We start from the raw sequence: 23,664 nt of genomic DNA, 5'->3' as shown, positions 1-23,664 counted from the left end.
ATGTTTGAGCTGGACTTTTGATGTCGGATAGCTCGGTTGGGTTAGGTTACACCCGTATGTTTGAGCTGGACTTTTGATGTCGGATAGCTCGATTGGGTTAGGTTACACCCGTATGTTTGAGCTGGAATTTTGATGTCGGATAGCTCGGTTGGGTTAGGTTACACCCGTATGTTTGAGCTGGAATTTTGATGTCGAATAGCTCGTTTGGGTTAGGAAACACCCGTATGTTTGAGCTGGACGTTTGATGTCGGATAGCTCGATTGGGTTAGGTAACACCCGTATGTTTGAGCTGGAATTTTGATGTCGGATAGCTCGATTGGGTAAGGTTACACCCGTATGTTTGAGCTGGACTTTTGATGTCGAATAGCTCGATTGGGTTAGGTTACACCCGTATGTTTGAGCTGGACTTTTGATGTCGGACAACTCGGTTGGGTTAGGTTACATCCGTATGTTTGAGCTGGACTTTTGATGTCGGATAGCTCGGTTGGGTTAAGTTATACCCGTATGTTTGAGCTGGACTTTTGATGTCGGATAGCTCGATTGGGTTAGGTTACACCCGTATGTTTGAGCTGGAATTTTGATGTCGGATAGCTCGGTTGGGTTAGGTTACACCCGTATGTTTGAGCTGGAATTTTGATGTCGAATAGCTCGATTGGGTTAGGAAACACCCGTATGTTTGAGCTGGACTTTTGATGTCGGATAACTCGGTTGGGTTAGGTTACACCCGTATGTTTGAGCTGGACTTTTGATGTCGGATAGCTCGGTTGGGTTAGGTTACACCCGTATGTTTGAGCTGGACTTTTGATGTCGGATAGCTCGATTGGGTTAGGTTACACCCGTATGTTTGAGCTGGAATTTTGATGTCGGATAGCTCGGTTGGGTTAGGTTACACCCGTATGTTTGAGCTGGAATTTTGATGTCGAATAGCTCGTTTGGGTTAGGAAACACCCGTATGTTTGAGCTGGACGTTTGATGTCGGATAGCTCGATTGGGTTAGGTAACACCCGTATGTTTGAGCTGGAATTTTGATGTCGGATAGCTCGATTGGGTTAGGTTACACCCGTATGTTTGAGCTGGACTTTTGATGTCGGATAGCTCGATTGGGTTAGGAAACACCCGTATGTTTGAGCTGGACTTTTGATGTCGGATAGCTCGATTGGGTTAGGTTACACCCGTATGTTTGAGCTGGACTTTTTATGTCGAATAGCTCTGTTGGGTTAGGAAACACCCGTATGTTTGAGCTGGACTTTTGATGTCGAATAGCTTGGTTGGGTTAGGTTACACCCGTATGTTTGAGCTGGACTTTTGATGTCGAATAGCTCGGTTGGGTTAGGTTACACCCGTATGTTTGAGCTGGACGTTTGATGTCGGATAGCTCGATTGGGTTAGGTTACACCCGTATGTTTGAGCTGGACGTTTGATGTCGGATAGCTCGATTGGGTTAGGTTACACCCGTATGTTTGAGCTGGACTTTTGATGTCGGATAGCTCGATTGGGTTAGGTTACACCCGTATGTTTGAGCTGGACTTTTGATGTCGAATAGCTCGATTGGGTTAGGTTACACCCGTATGTTTGAGCAGGACTTTTGATGTCGAATAGCTCGATTGGGTTAGGAAACACCCGTATGTTTGAGCTGGACGTTTGATGTCGGATAGCTCGATTGGGTTAGGTTACACCCGTATGTTTGAGCTGGACTTTTGATGTCGAAAAGCTCGATTGGGTTAGGTTACACCCGTATGTTTGAGCTGGACTTTTGATGTCGGATAGCTCGTTTGGGTTAGGAAACACCCGTATGTTTGAGCTGGACTTTTGATGTCGGATAGCTCGTTTGGGTTAGGTTACACCCGTATGTTTGAGCTAGACTTTGGATGTCGGATAGCTCGTTTGGGTTAGGTTACACCCGTATGTTTGAGCTGGACTTTTGATGTCGGATAGCTCGATTGGGTTAGGTTACACCCGTATGTTTGAGCTGGACTTTTGATGTCGGATAGCTCGATTGGGTTAGGTTACACCCGTATGTTTGAGCTGGACTTTTGATGTCGGATAGCTCGATTGGGTTAGGTTACACCCGTATGTTTGAGCTGGACTTTTGATGTCGGATAGCTCGGTTGTGTTAGGTTACACCCGTATGTTTGAGCTGGACTTTTGATGTCGAATAGCTCGGTTGTGTTAGGTTACACCCGTATGTTTGAGCTGGACTTTTGATGTCGAATAGCTCGGTTGGGTTAGGTTACACCCGTATGTTTGAGCTGGACGTTTGATGTCGGATAGCTCGATTGGGTTAGGTTACACCCGTATGTTTGAGCTGGACGTTTGATGTCGGATAGCTCGGTTGGGTTAGGTTACACCCGTATGTTTGAGCTGGACTTTTGATGTCGAATAGCTCGATTGGGTTAGGTTACACCCGTATGTTTGAGCTGGACTTTTGATGTCGGATAGCTCGATTGGGTAAGGTTACACCCGTATGTTTGAGCTGGACTTTTGATGTCGAATAGCTCGATTGGGTTAGGTTACACCCGTATGTTTGAGCTGGACTTTTGATGTCGGATAACTCGGTTGGGTTAGGTTACACCCGTATGTTTGAGCTGGACTTTTGATGTCGGATAGCTCGGTTGGGTTAAGTTACACCCGTATGTTTGAGCTGGACTTTTGATGTCGGATAGCTCGATTGGGTTAGGTTACACCCGTATGTTTGAGCTGGAATTTTGATGTCGGATAGCTCGGTTGGGTTAGGTTACACCCGTATGTTTGAGCTGGAATTTTGATGTCGAATAGCTCGATTGGGTTAGGAAACACCCGTATGTTTGAGCTGGACTTTTGATGTCGGATAGCTCGGTTGGGTTAGGTTACACCCGTATGTTTGAGCTGGACTTTTGATGTCGGATAGCTCGGTTGGGTTAGGTTACACCCGTATGTTTGAGCTGGACTTTTGATGTCGGATAGCTCGATTGGGTTAGGTTACACCCGTATGTTTGAGCTGGAATTTTGATGTCGGATAGCTCGGTTGGGTTAGGTTACACCCGTATGTTTGAGCTGGAATTTTGATGTCGAATAGCTCGTTTGGGTTAGGAAACACCCGTATGTTTGAGCTGGACGTTTGATGTCGGATATCTCGATTGGGTTAGGTAACACCCGTATGTTTGAGCTGGAATTTTGATGTCGGATAGCTCGATTGGGTTAGGTTACACCCGTATGTTTGAGCTGGACTTTTGATGTCGGATAGCTCGATTGGGTTAGGAAACACCCGTATGTTTGAGCTGGACTTTTGATGTCGGATAGCTCGTTTGGGTTAGGAAACACCCGTATGTTTGAGCTGGACGTTTGATGTCGGATATCTCGATTGGGTTAGGTAACACCCGTATGTTTGAGCTGGAATTTTGATGTCGGATAGCTCGATTGGGTTAGGTTACACCCGTATGTTTGAGCTGGACTTTTGATGTCGGATAGCTCGATTGGGTTAGGAAACACCCGTATGTTTGAGCTGGACTTTTGATGTCGGATAGCTCGATTGGGTTAGGTTACACCCGTATGTTTGAGCTGGACTTTTTATGGCGAATAGCTCGGTTGGGTTAGGAAACACCCGTATGTTTGAGCTGGACTTTTGATGTCGAATAGCTCGGTTGGGTTAGGTTACACCCGTATGTTTGAGCTGGACTTTTGATGTCGAATAGCTCGGTTGGGTTAGGTTACACCCGTATGTTTGAGCTGGACGTTTGATGTCGGATAGCTCGATTGGGTTAGGTTACACCCGTATGTTTGAGCTGGACGTTTGATGTCGGATAACTCGATTGGGTTAGGTTACACCCGTATGTTTGAGCTGGACTTTTGATGTCGGATAGCTCGATTGGGTTAGGTTACACCCGTATGTTTGAGCTGGACTTTTGATGTCGAATAGCTCGATTGGGTTAGGTTACACCCGTATGTTTGAGCAGGACTTTTGATGTCGAATAGCTCGATTGGGTTAGGAAACACCCGTATGTTTGAGCTGGACGTTTGATGTCGGATAGCTCGATTGGGTTAGGTTACACCCGTATGTTTGAGCTGGACTTTTGATGTCGAATAGCTCGATTGGGTTAGGTTACACCCGTATGTTTGAGCTGGACTTTTGATGTCGGATAGCTCGTTTGGGTTAGGAAACACCCGTATGTTTGAGATGGACTTTGGATGTCGGATAGCTCGTTTGGGTTAGGTTACACCCGTATGTTTGAGCTAGACTTTGGATGTCGGATAGCTCGTTTGGGTTAGGTTACACCCGTATGTTTGAGCTGGACTTTTGATGTCGGATAGCTCGATTGGGTTAGGTTACACCCGTATGTTTGAGCTGGACTTTTGATGTCGGATAGCTCGATTGGGTTAGGTTACACCCGTATGTTTGAGCTGGACTTTTGATGTCGGATATCTCGATTGGGTTAGGTTACACCCGTATGTTTGAGCTGGACTTTTGATGTCGGATAGCTCGGTTGTGTTAGGTTACACCCGTATGTTTGAGCTGGACTTTTGATGTCGAATAGCTCGGTTGTGTTAGGTTACACCCGTATGTTTGAGCTGGACTTTTGATGTCGAATAGCTCGGTTGGGTTAGGTTACACCCGTATGTTTGAGCTGGACGTTTGATGTCGGATAGCTCGATTGGGTTAGGTTACACCCGTATGTTTGAGCTGGACGTTTGATGTCGGATAGCTCGATTGGGTTAGGTTACACCCGTATGTTTGAGCTGGACTTTTGATGTCGGATAGCTCGATTGGGTTAGGTTACACCCGTATGTTTGAGCTGGACTTTTGATGTCGAATAGCTCGATTGGGTTAGGTTACACCCGTATGTTTGAGCTGGACTTTTGATGTCGAATAGCTCGATTGGGTTAGGAAACACCCGTATGTTTGAGCTGGACGTTTGATGTCGGATAGCTCGATTGGGTTAGGTTACACCCGTATGTTTGAGCTGGACTTTTGATGTCGAAAAGCTCGATTGGGTTAGGTTACACCCGTATGTTTGAGCTGGACTTTTGATGTCGGATAGCTCGTTTGGGTTAGGAAACACCCGTATGTTTGAGCTGGACTTTTGATGTCGGATAGCTCATTTGGGTTAGGTTACACCCGTATGTTTGAGCTAGACTTTGGATGTCGGATAGCTCGTTTGGGTTAGGTTACACCCGTATGTTTGAGCTGGACTTTTGATGTCGGATAGCTCGATTGGGTTAGGTTACACCCGTATGTTTGAGCTGGACTTTTGATGTCGGATAGCTCGATTGGGTTAGGTTACACCCGTATGTTTGAGCTGGACTTTTGATGTCGGATAGCTCGATTGGGTTAGGTTACACCCGTATGTTTGAGCTGGACTTTTGATGTCGGATAGCTCGATTGGGTTATTTTACACCCGTATGTTTGAGCTGGACTTTTGATGTCGAATAGCTCGATTGGGTTAGGTTACACCCGTATGTTTGAGCTGGACTTTTGATGTCGGATAGCTCGATTGGGTTAGGTTACACCCTTATGTTTGAGCTGGACTTTTGATGTCGGATAGCTCGATTGGGTTAGGTTACACCCGTATGTTTGAGCTGATATTTTGATGTCGGATAGCTCGATTGGGTTAGGTTACACCCGTATGTTTGAGCTGGACTTTTGATGTCGGATAGCTCGATTGGGTTAGGTTACACCCGTATGTTTGAGCTGGACTTTTGATGTCGGATAGCTCGATTGGGTTAGGTTACACCCGTATCTTTGAGCTGGACTTTTGATGTCGGATAGCTCGATTGTGTTAGGTTACACCCGTATGTTTGAGCTGGACTTTTGATGTCGGATAGCTCGATTGGGTTAGGTTACACCCGTATGTTTGAGCTGAACTTTTGATGTCGGATAGCTCGGTTGGGTTAGGTTACACCCGTATGTTTGAGCTGGACTTTTGATGTCGGATAGCTCGATTGTGTTAGGTTACACCCGTATGTTTGAGCTGGACTTTTGATGTCGGATAGCTCGATTGGGTTAGGTTACACCCGTATGTTTGAGCTGGACTTTTGATGTCGGATAGCTCGATTGGGTTAGGTTACACCCGTATGTTTGAGCTGGACTTTTGATGTCGAATAGCTCGATTGGGTTAGGTTACACCCGTATGTTTGAGCAGGACTTTTGATGTCGAATAGCTCGATTGGGTTAGGAAACACCCGTATGTTTGAGCTGGACGTTTGATGTCGGATAGCTCGTTTGGGTTAGGTTACACCCGTATGTTTGAGCTAGACTTTGGATGTCGGATAGCTCGTTTGGGTTAGGTTACACCCGTATGTTTGAGCTGGACTTTTGATGTCGGATAGCTCGATTGGGTTAGGTTACACCCGTATGTTTGAGCTGGACTTTTGATGTCGGATAGCTCGATTGGGTTAGGTTACACCCGTATGTTTGAGCTGGACTTTTGATGTCGGATAGCTCGATTGGGTTAGGTTACACCCGTATGTTTGAGCTGGACTTTTGATGTCGGATAGCTCGATTGGGTTATTTTACACCCGTATGTTTGAGCTGGACTTTTGATGTCGAATAGCTCGATTGGGTTAGGTTACACCCGTATGTTTGAGCTGGACTTTTGATGTCGGATAGCTCGATTGGGTTAGGTTACACCCTTATGTTTGAGCTGGACTTTTGATGTCGGATAGCTCGATTGGGTTAGGTTACACCCGTATGTTTGAGCTGATATTTTGATGTCGGATAGCTCGATTGGGTTAGGTTACACCCGTATGTTTCAGCTGGACTTTTGATGTCGGATAGCTCGATTGGGTTAGGTTACACCCGTATGTTTGAGCTGGACTTTTGATGTCGGATAGCTCGATTGGGTTAGGTTACACCCGTATCTTTGAGCTGGACTTTTGGTGTCGGATAGCTCGATTGTGTTAGGTTACACCCGTATGTTTGAGCTGGACTTTTGATGTCGGATAGCTCGATTGGGTTAGGTTACACCCGTATGTTTGAGCTGAACTTTTGATGTCGGATAGCTCGGTTGGGTTAGGTTACACCCGTATGTTTGAGCTGGACTTTTGATGTCGGATAGCTCGATTGTGTTAGGTTACACCCGTATGTTTGAGCTGGACTTTTGATGTCGGATAGCTCGATTGGGTTAGGTTACACCCGTATGTTTGAGCTGGACTTTTGATGTCGGATAGCTCGATTGGGTTAGGTTACACCCGTATGTTTGAGCTGGACTTTTGATGTCGGATAGCTCGATCGGGTTAGGTTACACCCGTATGTTTGAGCTGGACGTTTGATGTCGGATAGCTCGATCGGGTTAGGTTACACCGGTATGTTTGAGCTGGACTTTTGATGTCGAATAGCTCGATTGGGCAAGCCTCGTTACCAGGCAACGCAGGTGCCCTCGGGTCGGATTTTTCTATCCGGAACGGGAACACATGACAGATATTATTAATGTAATTATATCTTAAATTTGTAAAAAGCAACACATTTATTACTTTCTATTACACTCTATCTCCAAATAAACACCATGCAAAATGAGTATCATAATGTTGGGCCACCCTAGCACCACCCTGGTGACCAGTTGCCACCAAAGTTTTTGGGGTCGGACGCGGGGTCTGCGGGCGGGAAGTTGGCGGGTACCATGGTCGCCTTGTGAAAACTGAGTCTGCCAAGCAGTTTGGAAACAACATCTGGGTTGTCACTTGCTATGTCATGGTGCTCCGTCGGGTCCGCTGTAATATTCATGATAAGAGTAAAGTATATGACAAAAACACAATACTAATTGCGATAAACATGAACACCTTTGGGATGCCTTGGGTGGGACTTGTTTTGGCGGAACACTGAGGGTCTTTAGAATAGGAAATTTGACCAAGAATATTAATTCCCATGAGACGGTCTCATCAAGCCCGTCCAAATCCAGCTTGTGGAAATCTACGACATTTCAAAGCTGCACTCTCACAGATATACCATTTTTACAACTTTTTTTTAAATTTTTTGTCTTGGAAAGAGCAAATTTTTGCAAAAATATCTGCAAACCAGTAATATAAGTTTGCTGACAAAAAATTAGATCGTACATGTTCATATTTCCGTTCGAAAATTAATGATTTATGGCTTAAACCGTTACTAACTTTTTAATTTTTTGAACTTAAATATAAAGATCCGCGATCATATTTTTGTCAGCAGTCTTATATAACTGGTTTCCATGGATTTTCACAAAAAATGGCTCGTTCAAAGACAAAAAAAAAAAGTCAAAATGTTCAATCTGTGAGAGTGCAGCTTTAAACCCCAATCCCGATTAGGCAAACATTGATAGATTCTGTAAACAGTTCAAAACCTCTCTCGACTTACCTTGAAGGTCGAACAGTTGATGCTCTGGAAAGGAAACATTGAACATGTCTGAAGCTTCTAGTGGCGGCAGTGGCGTCCAGCCGTTATGGTTGCCAGGAGAGCCTTCAATCAGCTTATACTGGCCAACCCTGGAATATTTGCCTGATGTGTAAATCTTAGTTTTAAAGCTGCTCTCTCACAGTTTGACCGTTTGACAACTTGTCTTTTTGAAATAAACGAGACAAAATATCGGACCTGATGGCTGCATTCTTGGAGATGTCGTCGATGTTATAGACGAACTCCGAGCGTGCGGAAGGAGCCCCGGAACTGACGGTGGGCCACTGGTTCACCCCGTCCATACCAGCGTCTGCGGGCAAAGTGCAAGCGTGATAAACAATGTTAAAACAACAAGAAACATTAAAATTCAATCATAATTCAAACCATATAATAATAAGTATAAATTTTGTTATATTAATTCAAAGAAGATCTTCATTCACAGAAAATGAGATATTACATGTTTATATTTAAAAAAAGGCAAATCTTGTCATACGGATTTAAACCAAATACCTGGTCCCCCTCTTGCGATTATAAGAATCGTTGGAAACCAGTCTAATATTGTTAAGCTTATTTTAAAATATACCTGGTTCTCCTCTTGCGATTGTAAACACCGTTGGAAACCAAGCTAATATTGTTAAGCTTATTTTAAAATATACCTGGTTCCCCTCTTGCGATTGTAAACACCGTTGGAAACCAAGCTAATATTGTTAAGCTTATTTTAAAATATACCTGGTTTTCCTCCTGCGATTGTAAACACCGTTGTAAACCATTCTAATATAGTTAAACTTATTTCAAAATATACCTGGTTCCCTTCTTGCGATTGTTAGAACCGTTGGAAACCAGTCTAATATTGTTAAACTTATTTTAAATAGACCTGGTTTTCCTCCTGCCAGTGTGAGAAGTGTTGGAAACCAGTCCACAGCATGAATCATTCTATAAATAGACAAGTAACTGAATGGATGATGTACTCTGCGGTAGAGTGAGGCTTCCCGAAGTTTGCCGAAGTATATGTTTCTCGGCATTTTCCGTAAATCTGTTGATGTCTATAAAAGTTCACCCTTGCCAGGCAAGTTGCATAGGTTATCTTGGGTAAAGGCGACACAAATTTTTAGGTAAGTTATGATAGAACACGACACACATGAATGTGAGTTCAGGATGCCTGCTTACCCCACACTATTAGGGGTTTTAAGCTGTCACTGGTTGCAAAATAAATGCAAGTATGATACACTGTACGTCTTTTATTAAACATTATAGTAACCAGAAAGCAAATTCATTTTGAATAATACCTAAACCCTATTTGGCCACCAGGCAACAGCATTTAACATTAACTGTAGCTATCTACGAATTAGTTTATTTGTGGATTGGATTCCTAAAATATTTCACTTATGTAGATCTTGACCCGTATGATTCTTTTTCTACGAAATTTTTCCATAATTTTATTATAGTGGTACTCGTTCTCTTAGAGTCAAAACTGATCCAAATCTAGGACCCACTGATTTCTCAATGAGGTAGGATTTTGTGTGAGATATTTGGTATTGGAAATCACATGACCAATTCTTGTTTTTGACGTTTTAGTGAAGGTTGATGTCCTCTCAAAACTTTCCTAGGTTGTAAAGTATGCCTACTCGTTGTTGGTGTATCCGTCGTTCTGGAGGAGGTTGTCGCTGTATACAAAGGCCGCCCCTCGTGTACCTCCCTCCCATAGCGTCGTCTTGGCGCCTCGAAGCGGCAGGTTGTTCGCGGCCGTGAAAGTCGGCCCGCCGTTCTGTTAATGGAATTCTTATTAACGATAGACACATATTTTTAATTCAATTAGAAATTGATCGAAACTCCATATAGGCGAACGCACTCACGTCAGTGGTGAAGACGATAAGAGCATTGTCCATGAATCCCCGGTCTCTCAATGCGGAAGTGATGTTCCCGACCGCTTCGTCCAGTGCAGAAACCATGCCTGCAAAACACAACAGGTTGAATGAATGAAGATGTTTCGGAAAGGCAGAAGTTTGCTCAAACATTTAATAAAAATGCTGGAAAGTCGATGGCACATGATGATCCTTTTTGTTTCTTTTTTGCTGAAATATTCCCTTCATACTCTCTATATATACTGATAATAAAAACACAGGCAGTCAAAGTATTACTTAAACATATAAATAATACAATACAACACAATGGAATGTATTATTACAAATACAAAAAAGCAAAAACAGTTATCAAAACAAACGGATGCCAAAAAGTTTAAATATTAAGAGCAAAAGAAATCAAGCGAAGTGGAATATGAGTATCAGAGATAACTCCCTTCTAATTTTTTTGAGCAAACTTGCATATTTTAAGTCTTATTCTCCTGACATTTTGTAAATAATATTTCAACATTGTCAATACCGCACACACCCTCACCCCAACTCTTAAAACTGTCCAGTTTGGTATATCAAAAAGTAACAAAAATACGCTAGAGTTAAGATTAAATAAGCGCAACTATCAAAGTCTATGCGTGATGGATTCTGCTGAGCCTCTCCTTTCCCTAACAAGCGTCAAATCCATGACCCGTCCCTGATGGAACATGCACTTAGAATAGCATGTTCCAAACGCGCTTTAACAATACATAACATGAAATAGATTATATAGTTGCAGTCATTTGTTTTGAAAGATTTATTTGTGTGGGGGAAATATTATATATATATATATATTAAAAACAGCACATACCACAGTATTGACGCCTGCTTTTCGTTGAAATGTTTGCATAAATGTTTTCATAGCGTTCAGGAACCTACAAAATTAAATTGCATGTCAATAATGATTTTAATGGTATTAACTTAAAGATGCAGCTTGGGGTCAATGAAGTAACTAACGCTAGCACACTGGATTCATTTGTATACCTGTTGCGATCCAGCCCATACATTGCAATTGGGGAACCAAATCGCAAAACATTAGCCGTTAATACCTTAACAGAAAGCAGAGTTGATTTCACAATCTACATGCATGTATTTGTATTGATATAAAAGTATAACCCTGACCCACTTGTCCGGCTTGATGACAGCCAACAAAATCACATCCACTCAGGCTGTGATACGAAGTGCTAACCAAAACTGGGCTCCCTACCTCCTACATTTTCAATCGAGATACATGTAATGGTATTGTTGTACATTAGTACTACACCAGCAACTAGATGAATGTTTGAGAGGTTTTACCTCAAGTGGGGCGTGCACGGACTGGAAGGGCAAATAGAGGTAGAGCTGGTCCCGCACTGGGTCCACAGAGTCCAGTATCTCCACTGCCCGCGCAGATATCACATTCTTAAAATAAACGTTCGTTAAAGGGGTCCGCATCAGTTTGAATTAATAAAACATATTATCGTGTTGTTAGTTTTAGTAACATATGCATCAACAAAAGGTAATAATATGTTTTGTTCAGAGCAACGCGTATATGTTCGATTATATAGAACGTATATGAATCGGATATTATATCAATAGCAAAGATGCCAAAAACAGATTTCAAGTAGACTGCCAAAATAAACAGTGTACAGTACAGCAAGATTTCAAATAAATACATCTCTGTTTCGTCATGTCTTTTTAAACAAAACCACAACCTATTTACGGTTTTAGGGCACATTTTAGAGAACTGATTATAAATGCAAAATACGGAAAACGTTAAGCTTTCAATGAACAAATGTTGACAAAAAAAGTAAACAAGGAAACATAAAACAAGACTACAATTAATACCAATGCCAGACATGTATAAAAACATGTTTTGAATTATCCCTACATGTAGAAACGTCAACCGAACGTCCATAAATGAATAGATGTATGCATTTAAAGAACGTGAATATCACGCTCTGAGAACATACCTCCGCCGATCTGAAACACCAACCACAGGTCTTTCAAAAACACACAAAGCCCTATGGTAAGTCTTTTGAATCTGAAGGGTTGGGCTTAGATACATAATAATATTGATATCTCACCGCCGAGTACTCTCCTTCCGGTGGATGGTGCACGGATGTGTTGAACCGGAAGTCATATCCATTATCTGAAAAAAAAGCATGTTGTTTATATCCGTCTTTTCGGCAATATTATCTTACAGAACACTTAAAGAATGTTTGTAAACACGAATCTGTTTAAAACATATCCGGCATGGAGCATTGTACAAGTGCGTATGTCATCTTCGCCAATTAGTTAAGTGACTATATAGGACAAGAAAAGAATGTCTGGCAATATTCTATAACAACTAATCTTTCATCATGGGCAAGTTTGTCCATGTTGCAATTACATTAACTTTATTTGCAAATTAAGAGGATACTGAGGGTTCTAAACCTTTCATATGTGGCACAAGCGCTTGGTTTGTGCACGTAAACTGGTTTAAAACCCCAGTAAATTTACATTTTACTGACCGTTCCAAGGTGGCACTTAACAATCCTTGATAAACATACCTAGTTTTATATATAGTATATATGTACTGTGCGGTTTGTGGAGTTTTGTGTTGTTGTTCGATGTTTCTTTTTTGTGATTGTTTGGTTTTGTGTTCTTTGTCTTAAGCGTTTACCCTATGCTATTAAACGGGGCTTGTGTTTAAAAATTGGACTACTGAGCATGTTTCTGTAGTTTTTTTCATATAAGTATGTACCTGCGGCCATGAATATTCATAATATCTAGGGCATAAACTCATTGGTAGATATTGTTACACAATATCTGAACCCCACGGGTATTTCTTTGCATTCTTGATAGATGCACATGATTTTTGCGAAGTTGCGAAGACGTTTTCCGATGTCACAATAGAATAAAACATCACGTTATAACGTTTCCTATTTATCTGGTTTTACCTCTGATGTGTGTAAAATAATCTTCAGCGCCGTTGTAATAGCCCATGAAGGAATCAAACCCACGGTACGTTGGAGTGTACTTCCAGTCGCAAAAACCCAAGTGCCATCTGCAAAACAAACCATTCTACAGACACTTTACAATCATATGGTTGAAAGCAGGCGCATGCCAAAAAAATGTTCTATAAGGCAGCTGCAGTTCCAGTTGGACTAACTGAGGAACTGCACATCTGTTTCTGTAACATATTGGCTTTTAATCCTCTTGTTTAAAGTGAAAATGAAATATTCGTACATTCTCCGCAAAACCCTGACATGGAAAGGCGCTATCATATTCTACAAAAAAGTCTAACGGGGGAATAGGGGGATCTGCCTATAATATGTATTAAGGTTCTCCATCCCGCTTGAATAGCCCATACAGGAGTCGAACCCCCGGAATGTAGGCGTGTACTTCCAGTTGCAAATTCTCAGGTGCCACTTAAAGCCGTAAAGAAGGAGAAATAGCTGTTTATGAAAATGCCTGCAAGAACACCCATTTGAATCAGTACTTAAATGTTAAATCTTAAATAAATCACGTCAGATCTGTAAACAAAAGGGACTACTTAATATAATAAAATTAAAGCATTGTCTGTTTTTTCTTCTTTTGATCATGGTAAAAAAACACAGTTGAAAACACCCATTCCGTTAACCTCCATAGCATCTATAACTCAGACACAGGGGCAAATTGAGAATGACCATGTATCCCCCCCTCCCCCCTTACATTGTCCAAGTGAAATTCATGTCAAAATAGAAATAATGTGCATAAATTGCACTTAAGTGCACTATTTTTTGCCCCCTTTAGCACAATAATGTCCGATCCTTAATCCGGCCTATGTATTGAGTTTAATGGAATGCATCAATCAAGGGTATTCGACGAGGAGCTTGAAACTCGTATCGAATACAGATATGTCATAACAGTTGTTAATGCGGCCTTTGACAATATACAATCCACCCTGTTAATTGTGAGACCACTGGGTTCTTACTTTCCAACGATGTGGGTGGTGTATCCCAGCTGCTTCAGTTTCTGGGGTAACGTGGTGAAGTTTGCCGGCAGGTACCCGGGATGGGACGGGTGAATGACCTCATGCTAGACACACCAGCGTCAGAGATATTGCTTAATTATTATTGATAGTGGATATATACTGTTATTAGAAACATTTTTAAAAAGATGCACTAAAATGCGTATACTATTTATGCATAACCCATTATCATTATGAACCGTAAACAATTAAATATCGTATTTGGTTAATATTGTCAGTATAACATGTTTTTATATAGTGCTAACATTTAATTTAAACAATAATTGTAGTATTTGAATCGATTTGTTCGGCAAAGGTCACCTGAAGTCCAGTGTGAAAGGGATAGTATCCAGTCATGAAGCAATTTCTTGACCTGCAAAGTAAGACCTGCTATATAGCCGGCCATATTGTAATCGTATGAATTGAATTGAATTGAAATGCCATGGATGATATTGGACTTATTCAAAAATTTATGACGTACACATTTGTTCTGAATAAAATTGTTGTTTTTTATTCCTTTAAGACTTTGTTACAGAAAAGATGTAAGATATGAATAGAATACCATTAGTATTTTTCTTAAACTAAAAATTATTCAGTAATTTTTTTTTAAAAAACAGTGTGAGTTGCTTGATTGACTGTTTAACATTCAAGAGACTAGCTCATGGTTTGTAACATGCACTCTTTACGAAAATAACAAAAGTTTGGCAAATCATTGGGAAAATCAACACAAAGATAATAATAGCCAGAAGACTTCAACAAATGTTGATATTAGCTCAAATATTGTCTTTGAATACCGTTAGTAACGCATTTCAGCAAAATTGTTATTGCGTGATTGTTTATTACGTGATGTTTAAAAGAAAAGTGTTTTCGGGTGCATTACAGGGGATAATAGTGTGTGTGTGTGTAGGGGGGGGGGGTCAAAACATAAGCAAGTCCCTATCAGCTAAAAGCATACTGTTTCTGTAATATTATTGCAATCAAATTGCTATGTTTTGTTTCATATCTTTTTATTCATAAAAAATGTTATAATACTCGCCTGGAAATGTTCGGACTTACGGTGTACAGACGGGCTGTACGTATGAGGAGTTGAGGATAACGCCGGCACGGGCCATCTTGTCCAGGTTGGGCGTGAACATCTGGTCATTGTGCCAGCCAACATCGTTCCATCCTGGAAGCACATACTCATATAATGATGAAGCATTCTTTTTCACTGGCCTAAGATTGTCATAAATGTTAACTCTTGGCTCTTATCTTGTCAGCCATTCGTTCAATTTACGTTTCAGATCTACACTCTAGGTCACAATAATTCGGAACAATATACTTACGGCATTAAATGTTGTTATTTCGGTTTTATATATCAATAAATATATCCCTAAAGGGGTGTAATTCAGCAGCATAAACACATTATTTTATGATAAAAATGCGTTCGATTTATACTAACAGTTAGTTTTTCAGATTTTGGTATATAAATTATTAATTACACTCCAATCGTCGTTCTGAACGTTCACATTTATCAAACTTTATCAATATATGTCCCCAAAATGATTTAATGCCACATTTTAGACATTTCAATACGCCGAATTATTTTGCTTTGGCTTTTTAGTTTGATATATTTCTAAACAATTAGTTTATGTTTGTTTTTAATTGGGTCTCAAACTGATATAGCTAATCGGATTGCGTGATGTAGATAAGAGACCTATATATACAGTGAATGAAGTTATTGATGTACGAACAATAGTTTGATTTAGGTGGCATCATCATCATTATGTCCTCAAGATGAAACACTTAAACAACTTTTAGAGAGACAAATTTCTTTCATTAAACTAATAGTTTGATGCACGTACTGTGCGATTAATTTGATATTCATAAACAAAACTATTATAAATACCCAAATCGTCGGCCACAATGAATATGATGTGTGGTGGTTTAGCAGCCCCAAACAAGACCATGCCTGCCAGGACCGCGAAGAAGAGGAGAGGAGGTGACGAGTCCTGAAATAAAAGACAATATCCATTGATGGAATGCGTGTGTATAGTTTTATGTAACCCGATCCCATGGTAAATTTATCAAATAAGGAGTATTTATACATAAAAAAGCATTGGCTACAAGCAAGAGATGGACACTTACTATTAGTATTACTTGCGCCGATAAAATACATTAAAATTCACCCCCCCCCCACACACACACACAAACAAAAAATTAAATAAATAAATAAATAAATAAACCAGATCAAAACTTCTTTTAAGAAAACTGTTAGTATGTACTTATAAATTTGAGTGGTTTGATGCGACCGCATTACTACTTTCTGTGTATAAGCAAGTACTAACAATCGTTATTTTTTTTGGTAATCTACATCTTTTTCTTGGTTAACTACCCAATGACCTGGAAAGCTACTTTTTATACCAATTGCTTCATCTGATTCAATTCAGTATAGGCTGACTGCTGATTTACTGAAATCAATGTACTAAAAACTTGAGATATACTGCCCTCTCATTGTGGAAAAAATTAAGTTCATTATTTAAACCATATTCAGTTAACGGGTATCATGTCCCCATGGTAATCCCCTCGTTGTTGGCCCGGCCCTTGTTAGACATAATATTTGTCTTTATTTGTACCACCATTAATATGCAAGTTGCTACGTGCGTTAAACGTTTACTTACCATATCATCGAGCGACGCCGGTTTGTAAAATATGCCAATCAATAACGCCGTATAACTATATAAAAGTCCACTTTTTACAGATATTTATAATTCCTTGTACTAAAATTTCATCTCTTTACTTCACTGATTCACCACCACATGTTAAGTGATAGGCTATGTATGTAATGTTATCCGATAAGAAAATTGATGTATGGCACAATTTCTGCACCGGAAGTACATTGAAAGTGTATTTTCGCTGATTAAACATGTCCATCAAACTTTGTAGCACTAAGAATACACTATCATTCCTCGTTTATAACAGTTTTGCAAAGATATGTTAAATTTGAGTCATTTTAACTTCATCAATATTCCAGTTGTAAATTAATGTATTTCTAGTGATACTGTTTTCATCACATTTGTTTATTGCATTTACAATAAAAGGCCCAGTTTTAAATGATAAAGCTTTATGATGTTTTAAAGCTTCTGGGCTGTAGTTAAGTTCAACAAATATGGGTGTCTTATTTATATCGCAATCCGGTTAGCTATATCTTTCCGATACCCGATAAAGACTAAACGATATTAAATGTACGAAATGTATGTCAAACTGTATGACAAAACAAATACATAAACTGATATATTGACATAAATGAAAACGTGTAGGTTTACGTCATATTTTACTGGTATTCAATATCTAACTGAGGTAAATCTAATGGTCATCAGCCTTTGAATTGATTCACTGTTTAGATCCGTTATTTTTATCACGCAATTCGATTAGCTACATTGTTCAAAGAGGGAAAATTACAACAATTTGGAATGGTTTACTCATTGTTAAATTATATTTATCTTCATTAACACATGACAATGAATCAAAGCATTGTTATGCCATGTCGGACAACTGGCTATTTCTATCTTAAAGGTCTTGATGCTGAGTTGTTTTTGATTTCAAAAACTGGCTGAACTTATAAGATCTACTTGATCTACGTTTGTTAGTGCACATTTTCACCACATTGTTTAATCTCCTGTACATGTTGTTGTCACTTTTTCAAATACACAATGGTTACGTTCAACCAATTTCAGTTTTCCTATTAAAAACGTAACTTTTGTTTCTAACGATGTTTAATATGTAGTAATCAAGTGGAACTTTCTTCCCCTATATGATGTTTGGGGTCGTGAAGCACGTGATATAAGTTTTATATCGCATGTAAATTGAGTAATTGACTTTAGAATATATTGTAAATTTAATCAGTGGTCTGTAGCCTAGACCCTATTAATATCAATTTAATCTTAACAGTACTGTACGTGTATCATTAGAAAAGTCCACTTTATTTAATTATATCATAATGAGAATATATTATAAATGAATGAGATGTTCAACACGCATGAGGACATTTATTGCTTTAAATATATGAATGATTACGGTCTAATGCGGCGTTCACACAGTGCCGATTATGGCTCCCGTTTGAGATCAGACAGTGCTACGACACGAAAAGCGAAAAAGTCGGGTTACTATCCTCAATGATCTGGAATGTCCTATCATTGTCTGAACGCAGTCGTATATGTTCGTAACAGAGTCCTACGGATCGGGAATGGTGCGGAGAGGTCGGCCAAGCACTCCCGACAGTTAGGTGCGTCCCGTAACATTCGGGAAACACAGCCGATTTTGTCTAGTCGGATTACAATCGTGACTATGTCGTGACAGATTCGGTCGTTTTTTACCATGACAAAGATACAAATCGGATCAGAATTGGATTGAGAACGGGATAATCGGGACGAATTCTGCTGGAAACGGCTGGATCGGGACGCCTCCTGAACAATATGTTGTCGTGATTAAATAAATGTTTTTACAAATTTTAATAAAAGTTTGAATTTCCAGCCACGAATCACAGGATCTTGATCAGACTTTTGACACATTTTAATCGGGAATGGTCCTATCAAGGACGGCAGTAAAAATCCTGAATGTGTGACTTAGGCTTAAGGTATATACTTAAAACATGGGTGGGTAGGCAGAAAGACGAATGTAAGCGTGTATGATTATTGGAAATTAATATGTAGTATATATGCATATTTGTTGCCAGGACGGAACGATGTTGGCTGGCACAATGACCAGATAATCACACCCAGTCTACGCAAGATTATCCGTCGTGACGTAATCCTCAACTCATCATACGTACAGTGTAAATGGAGTACCAAAGGCATGCAAAAATGAATCTTAAACGGCCCATGCAAGAAGTTTAGGAAATGGGATTTTCAATTACTGGTTTAAGATCAAAATTATCTATGATAAATAGATATGTGCATTCAGTTAATGTTATATTATCATTGTAAAAATGTAAAATGTGTTTATTGTAAAAACACTGGATATTCCATATGAAATTAAGCTTTTCAAAATATGTTTTACCTTTTCTCGATTTTTTTATTGATTGTTTTGAAACTCTATAACGAATTATACTATAAAATGTTAAGAACAAAACGTGTAAAACTAATTTGTATTTTTTTATGTTTATTGAAGAATTTGTGTATCGGGTCAAGGGCAGTTTTGTGGGTCGGTGTTGTATTGGGTCACGGGTAGTTTCGTGAGTCGGTCGGGTATTGGGTTTCTGGTAGCTTTCTGGGTCGGTTGGGTATGCTGTCAAGAGAAATGTTGCGAGTCGGTCGGCTATCGGGTCAAGGGTAGTTTGGTATTTCGGTCGAGTATTTGGTCACAGGTATTGTTGTGAGTCGGTCCGGTATCTGGTCACGCGTATGGTTATGGGTCAGTCGTGTATCGGATCACGGGCATTTTCGTAAGTCGGTCGAGTATTGGGTCACGGGTAGTTTTGTGAGTCGGTCGAGTGTCGGGTCAATATTAGTGCTGTGAGTCGGTCGGTATCGGTGGGTGTCGGGTCAAAGGCTGATTTTTAAGTCGGTCGGGTGTTTTAATAGTAACTGATAGTAGTTTGATAGTATAAAGTGTATCGGGCCACGGGAAGTTTTGTTAGTCGTTCGGCTGTCCGTTCCAGGGTAGTTTTGTGAGTCGGTCGGGTAAGGCCAAACAAACTTTATATAAAGTTTGGCCTTTAATGATGCGTTATTTATTAATTATTACTGCCTTACGTGTCAGATCAAGAAAATGCATTATGACTAGATATTATCTCTTCCACACTACACGTCATGTGACCTTTGTTGAAATTGTTGAAGACGTACCAATTTAGTTGAAATAAGATATTAAAACTATGGTTTAAATAAATGTAAGGGTAAATCACACTTTTGTATTTCCCGATTGCATTCTTTCAACAATCAAATAATTTGCTTTATCAAGCAGATCAAATTTGAAAAAGGCTTTATGAATGTTTGGTGTTTCTGTCTAAAATTATTCTTAACGATATATGTATATTAAGTATTATATATCAAACTATCAATAATAATAATAATAATAATAATAATAATAATAATGCGATATCTCTAACTATAATGTGGTCAGCATTGCGTTATTCTCTCCTTCCAAGCCGCTTACCTGCCTTCACTACGTCACTCTATAAACTGAAGTAGCTTGGTTACATCACCCAAATGGCTAGAATGGGTGAGTCATTTATTACAAAGATACGGGTAGCATCTAGTTCAAAACAACAACTTGTTAAAGATGCACTCTTACTAACAAAACCTATTTATCGCAATTAAAACAATTGCTTTAATATATCAAAAGGGCTGAATAAATGTCGTAAACAATGGTTCTTATGAAGGAAAACAAATTTAATTTGACAGAAAAATGCAGAAACCACGGTATTTCGACCTTATGCAATGATAGTAGATCACAGTAAATCTTTTAGCATTCACCAATCATTTAATATTTTTGCGTTTTCAGCTATTAAATACACGATTACAATCGTGTTATCAGTAATTGATATTTTCCATGAATGCATAATTTAGTAAGAAATTTAAGGCTTGTCACTCAAAATGTTTGTTAACATGTGTTTGTATTGATTTTGAATAAAAGTGTCACTTTAAGATTAGAAGATGGAACCTTATCCGTAAGTGGGATCACTCTAGATGTCATTCATCGAAGGTCTCGCTGCATTTTCTGGACACAGTTACTCTTTTAGCGAATATAGCAAAATTCCTCCTTTGTCTTTGTTTAAGTCACACTTGTGGATGTGATGGGGTCAATCTGTTATACAGTCATTATAGGCGGAAGCAGATCTTTATAAACTCAACAACAACAACAACAACAACAACGGCAACAACAACAAAAACAATATGAACCAACCGGTCACACAACCAGCAGAATATTTTTTTGTTGTCATAGAATAGCTTTACAACTCACTATTTTAAAACATTTATTATGTGCGATTTTGTTGATCTTCATGTCAAAGGTCATCGTCAGATACCCGTTAGATCCTGAATGGAAAGTAAAGGAATGGGTCAGTCCTTGGTGGAGTGAAACAGATTGGGTCGACAGTGAGCTAATAGTAACTAAACGGGTCAATCGTATGTGGAGAATAACGGACTTGGGCGCCCTTGAGTCGAGAGTAACGGCATGTGGAGGGTAACGGAATGGGTCGACCGTGAGTGGAACATAACATAATGGGTCGACCGTGAGTGGAACATAACATAATGGGTCGACCGTGAGTGGAACATAACATAATGGGTCGACCGTGAGTGAAACATAACATAATGGGTCGACCGTGAGTGGAACATAACATAATGGGTCGACCGTGGGTTAATAGAAACGGAATGGAGGGTAACAGAATAGGTCAATAGGTTTTTGAAAGTAGCGGGATAGGTCAGTCGAGAGTGGAAATTAACGGAATGGGTAAATCGTTAGTGGTAAAAAAACGAATGTGTCAATCTGGATTGAAACACAACGGAATGGGTCAACCGTTAGTGTAATATAACGATATAGGTCGACCGTGAATGGATAGTGACCGAATGGGTCGACTGTAGGTTAAACGAAACTAAATTTGTCAATCATAAGTGGAGAGTAACGGAATTTGTCAACCATAAGTGGAGAGTAACGGAATTTGTCAACCATAAGTGGAGAGTAACGGAATTTGTCAACCATAAGTGGAAAGTACCGGAATTTGTCAACCATAAGTGGAGAGTAACGGAATTTGTCAACCATAAGTGGAGAGTACCGGAATTTGTCAACCATAAGTGGAGAGTACCGGAATTTGTCAATCATAAGTGGAGAGTACCGGAATTTGTCAACCATAAGTGGAGAGTAACGGAATTTGTCAACCATAAGTGGAAAGTACCGGAATTTGTCAACCATAAGTGGAGAGTAACGGAATTTGTCAACCATAAGTGGAGAGTAACGAAATTTGTCAACCATAAGTGGAAAGTGACGAAATTTGTCAACCATAAGTGGAGAGTAACGGAATTTGTCAACCATAAGTGGAAAGTAACGGAATTTGTCAACCATAAGTGGAGAGTACCGGAATTTGTCAACCATAAGTGGAGAGTACCGGAATTTGTCAACCATAAGTGGAGAGTGACGGAATTTGTCAACCATAAGTGGAAAGTACCGGAATTTGTCAACCATAAGTGGAGAGTAACGGAATTTGTCAACCATAAGTGGAGAGTGACGGAATTTGTCAACCATAAGTGGAGAGTAACGGAATTTGTCAACCATAAGTGGAAAGTACCGGAATTTGTCAACCATAAGTGGAGAGTAACGGAATTTGTCAGCCATAAGTGGAGAGTAACGGAATTTGTCAATCATAAGTGGAGAGTGACGGAATTTGTCAACCATAAGTGGAGAGTAACGGAATTTGTCAACCATAAGTGGAGAGTAACGGAATTTGTCAACCATAAGTGGAGAGTACCGGAATTTGTCAACCATAAGTGGAGAGTACCGGAATTTGTCAACCATAAGTGGAAAGTAACGGAATTTGTCAACCATAAGTGGAGAGTACCGGAATTTGTCAACCATAAGTGGAAAGTAACGGAATTTGTCAACCATAAGTGGAGAGTAACGGAATTTGTCAATCATAAGTGGAGAGTAACGGAATTTGTCAACCATAAGTGGAGAGTAACGGAATTTGTCAACCATAAGTGGAAAGTACCGGGATTGATCAATCGTAAGAGGAAAGTAACGGAACGGTCAATCGTGAGTTGAAAGTAACTGTTGTTCGGTAATCTTAGTGGTAAGAGTACTCGCTTTTCACCTTGGCGAGCTCGGTTCGATTCCCAGCTTGGGCGCTTGTGAGTTTGTTTAATGATCACTAAGCAAGACAAATGGGGTTTCTCCGGGTACGCCGTTTTCCCCTACAAAAGAAGACCACACTCTCAGGCAACATCGTGCCAAAGAGAGTGACTTAGTATAAGTTAACATACTACTATGGCATCGACGCTTCAAAACATATTTGCACCATCCGTTGGAAGGAGAGTTCTCGGCGGTGAGTTATCATATCGTTAGATACTGTGTCTTATTATAACCCTTCAGATTTTAGAAACAAAACTACTGGCTTTAATGTTTTTGAAAGATTCATTGTTGATGATTCAGATCAACACAGGTATGTTGAACATGATTTTTAAACATGATATGTATGCCGGTGTTTTAAAGCAAACTTCTATTAATTCATTTATTTAAACATATTTATTTTACAACGATTGTGAAACAAGTTATTACAACATTATATTAATCACTCTCGTTGGCACGATTTTACGCGAGAGTGTGGTATTTTGGGGAAACCGGAGAACCCGAAGAAAACCCTTGACCCTCACTACCCTTGACCATTTGTTTAATTGTAACATTATTATGTTAAACTCATTGATTTCAATGTTGAAAACAAAAACACTTGCTTTGTGTACAGATAAAAGATATAAGCGATATTTTTGCTGGTTTTTTAA

General features: G+C 39.7%; 2 protein-coding genes across 2 annotated transcripts; both read right to left on the bottom strand.

The window, feature by feature from the left end:
- Positions 1-7,458: 7,458 nt before the first annotated feature.
- Positions 7,459-16,987, bottom strand: LOC128221842 (arylsulfatase B-like). The gene is made up of 15 exons (XM_052930460.1): positions 16,858-16,987; positions 16,086-16,188; positions 15,254-15,365; positions 14,519-14,570; positions 14,162-14,265; positions 13,146-13,252; positions 12,291-12,355; positions 11,521-11,625; positions 11,036-11,099; positions 10,189-10,286; positions 9,961-10,100; positions 9,210-9,268; positions 8,534-8,645; positions 8,300-8,427; positions 7,459-7,683 (listed from the first exon to the last, which is right to left on the bottom strand). Exons 1-15 carry the CDS (start codon positions 16,858-16,860, stop codon positions 7,511-7,513), a joined length of 1,425 nt encoding a protein of 474 aa, XP_052786420.1. The 5' UTR covers positions 16,861-16,987; the 3' UTR covers positions 7,459-7,510.
- Positions 16,988-21,757: 4,770 nt separating this feature from the next.
- On the bottom strand, positions 21,758-22,864 carry LOC128221530 (adhesive plaque matrix protein-like). Its single transcript, XM_052930135.1, has one exon. The coding sequence runs from the start codon at positions 22,862-22,864 to the stop codon at positions 21,758-21,760; it is 1,107 nt and encodes a 368-aa protein (XP_052786095.1).
- Positions 22,865-23,664: the final 800 nt, after the last annotated feature.

Source organism: Mya arenaria, chromosome 16 (genome assembly GCF_026914265.1).
Source record: "Mya arenaria isolate MELC-2E11 chromosome 16, ASM2691426v1".
In the NCBI taxonomy this organism is placed as follows: Eukaryota; Metazoa; Mollusca; class Bivalvia; order Myida; family Myidae; genus Mya; species Mya arenaria.
Note: the sequence above shows the minus strand (reverse complement) of the source record. Positions and strands in the feature narration are given on the sequence as shown.

Excerpts from the sequence above, each read along its gene's own strand:
- LOC128221842 (XM_052930460.1), bottom strand. Across the intron at positions 11,626-12,290 it reads CGGAAGGAGAGTACTCGGCG|AATGTGATATCTGCGCGGGC; the intron begins GTGAGATATCAA and ends GTTTATTTTAAG. Across the intron at positions 9,269-9,960 it reads GACGGATACACCAACAACGA|AATGATTCATGCTGTGGACT; the intron begins GTAGGCATACTT and ends GTCTATTTATAG.
- LOC128221530 (XM_052930135.1), bottom strand. The coding sequence starts at position 22,864 with ATGGTTGACAAATTCCGTTACTCTCCACTTATGGTTGACAAATTCCGT.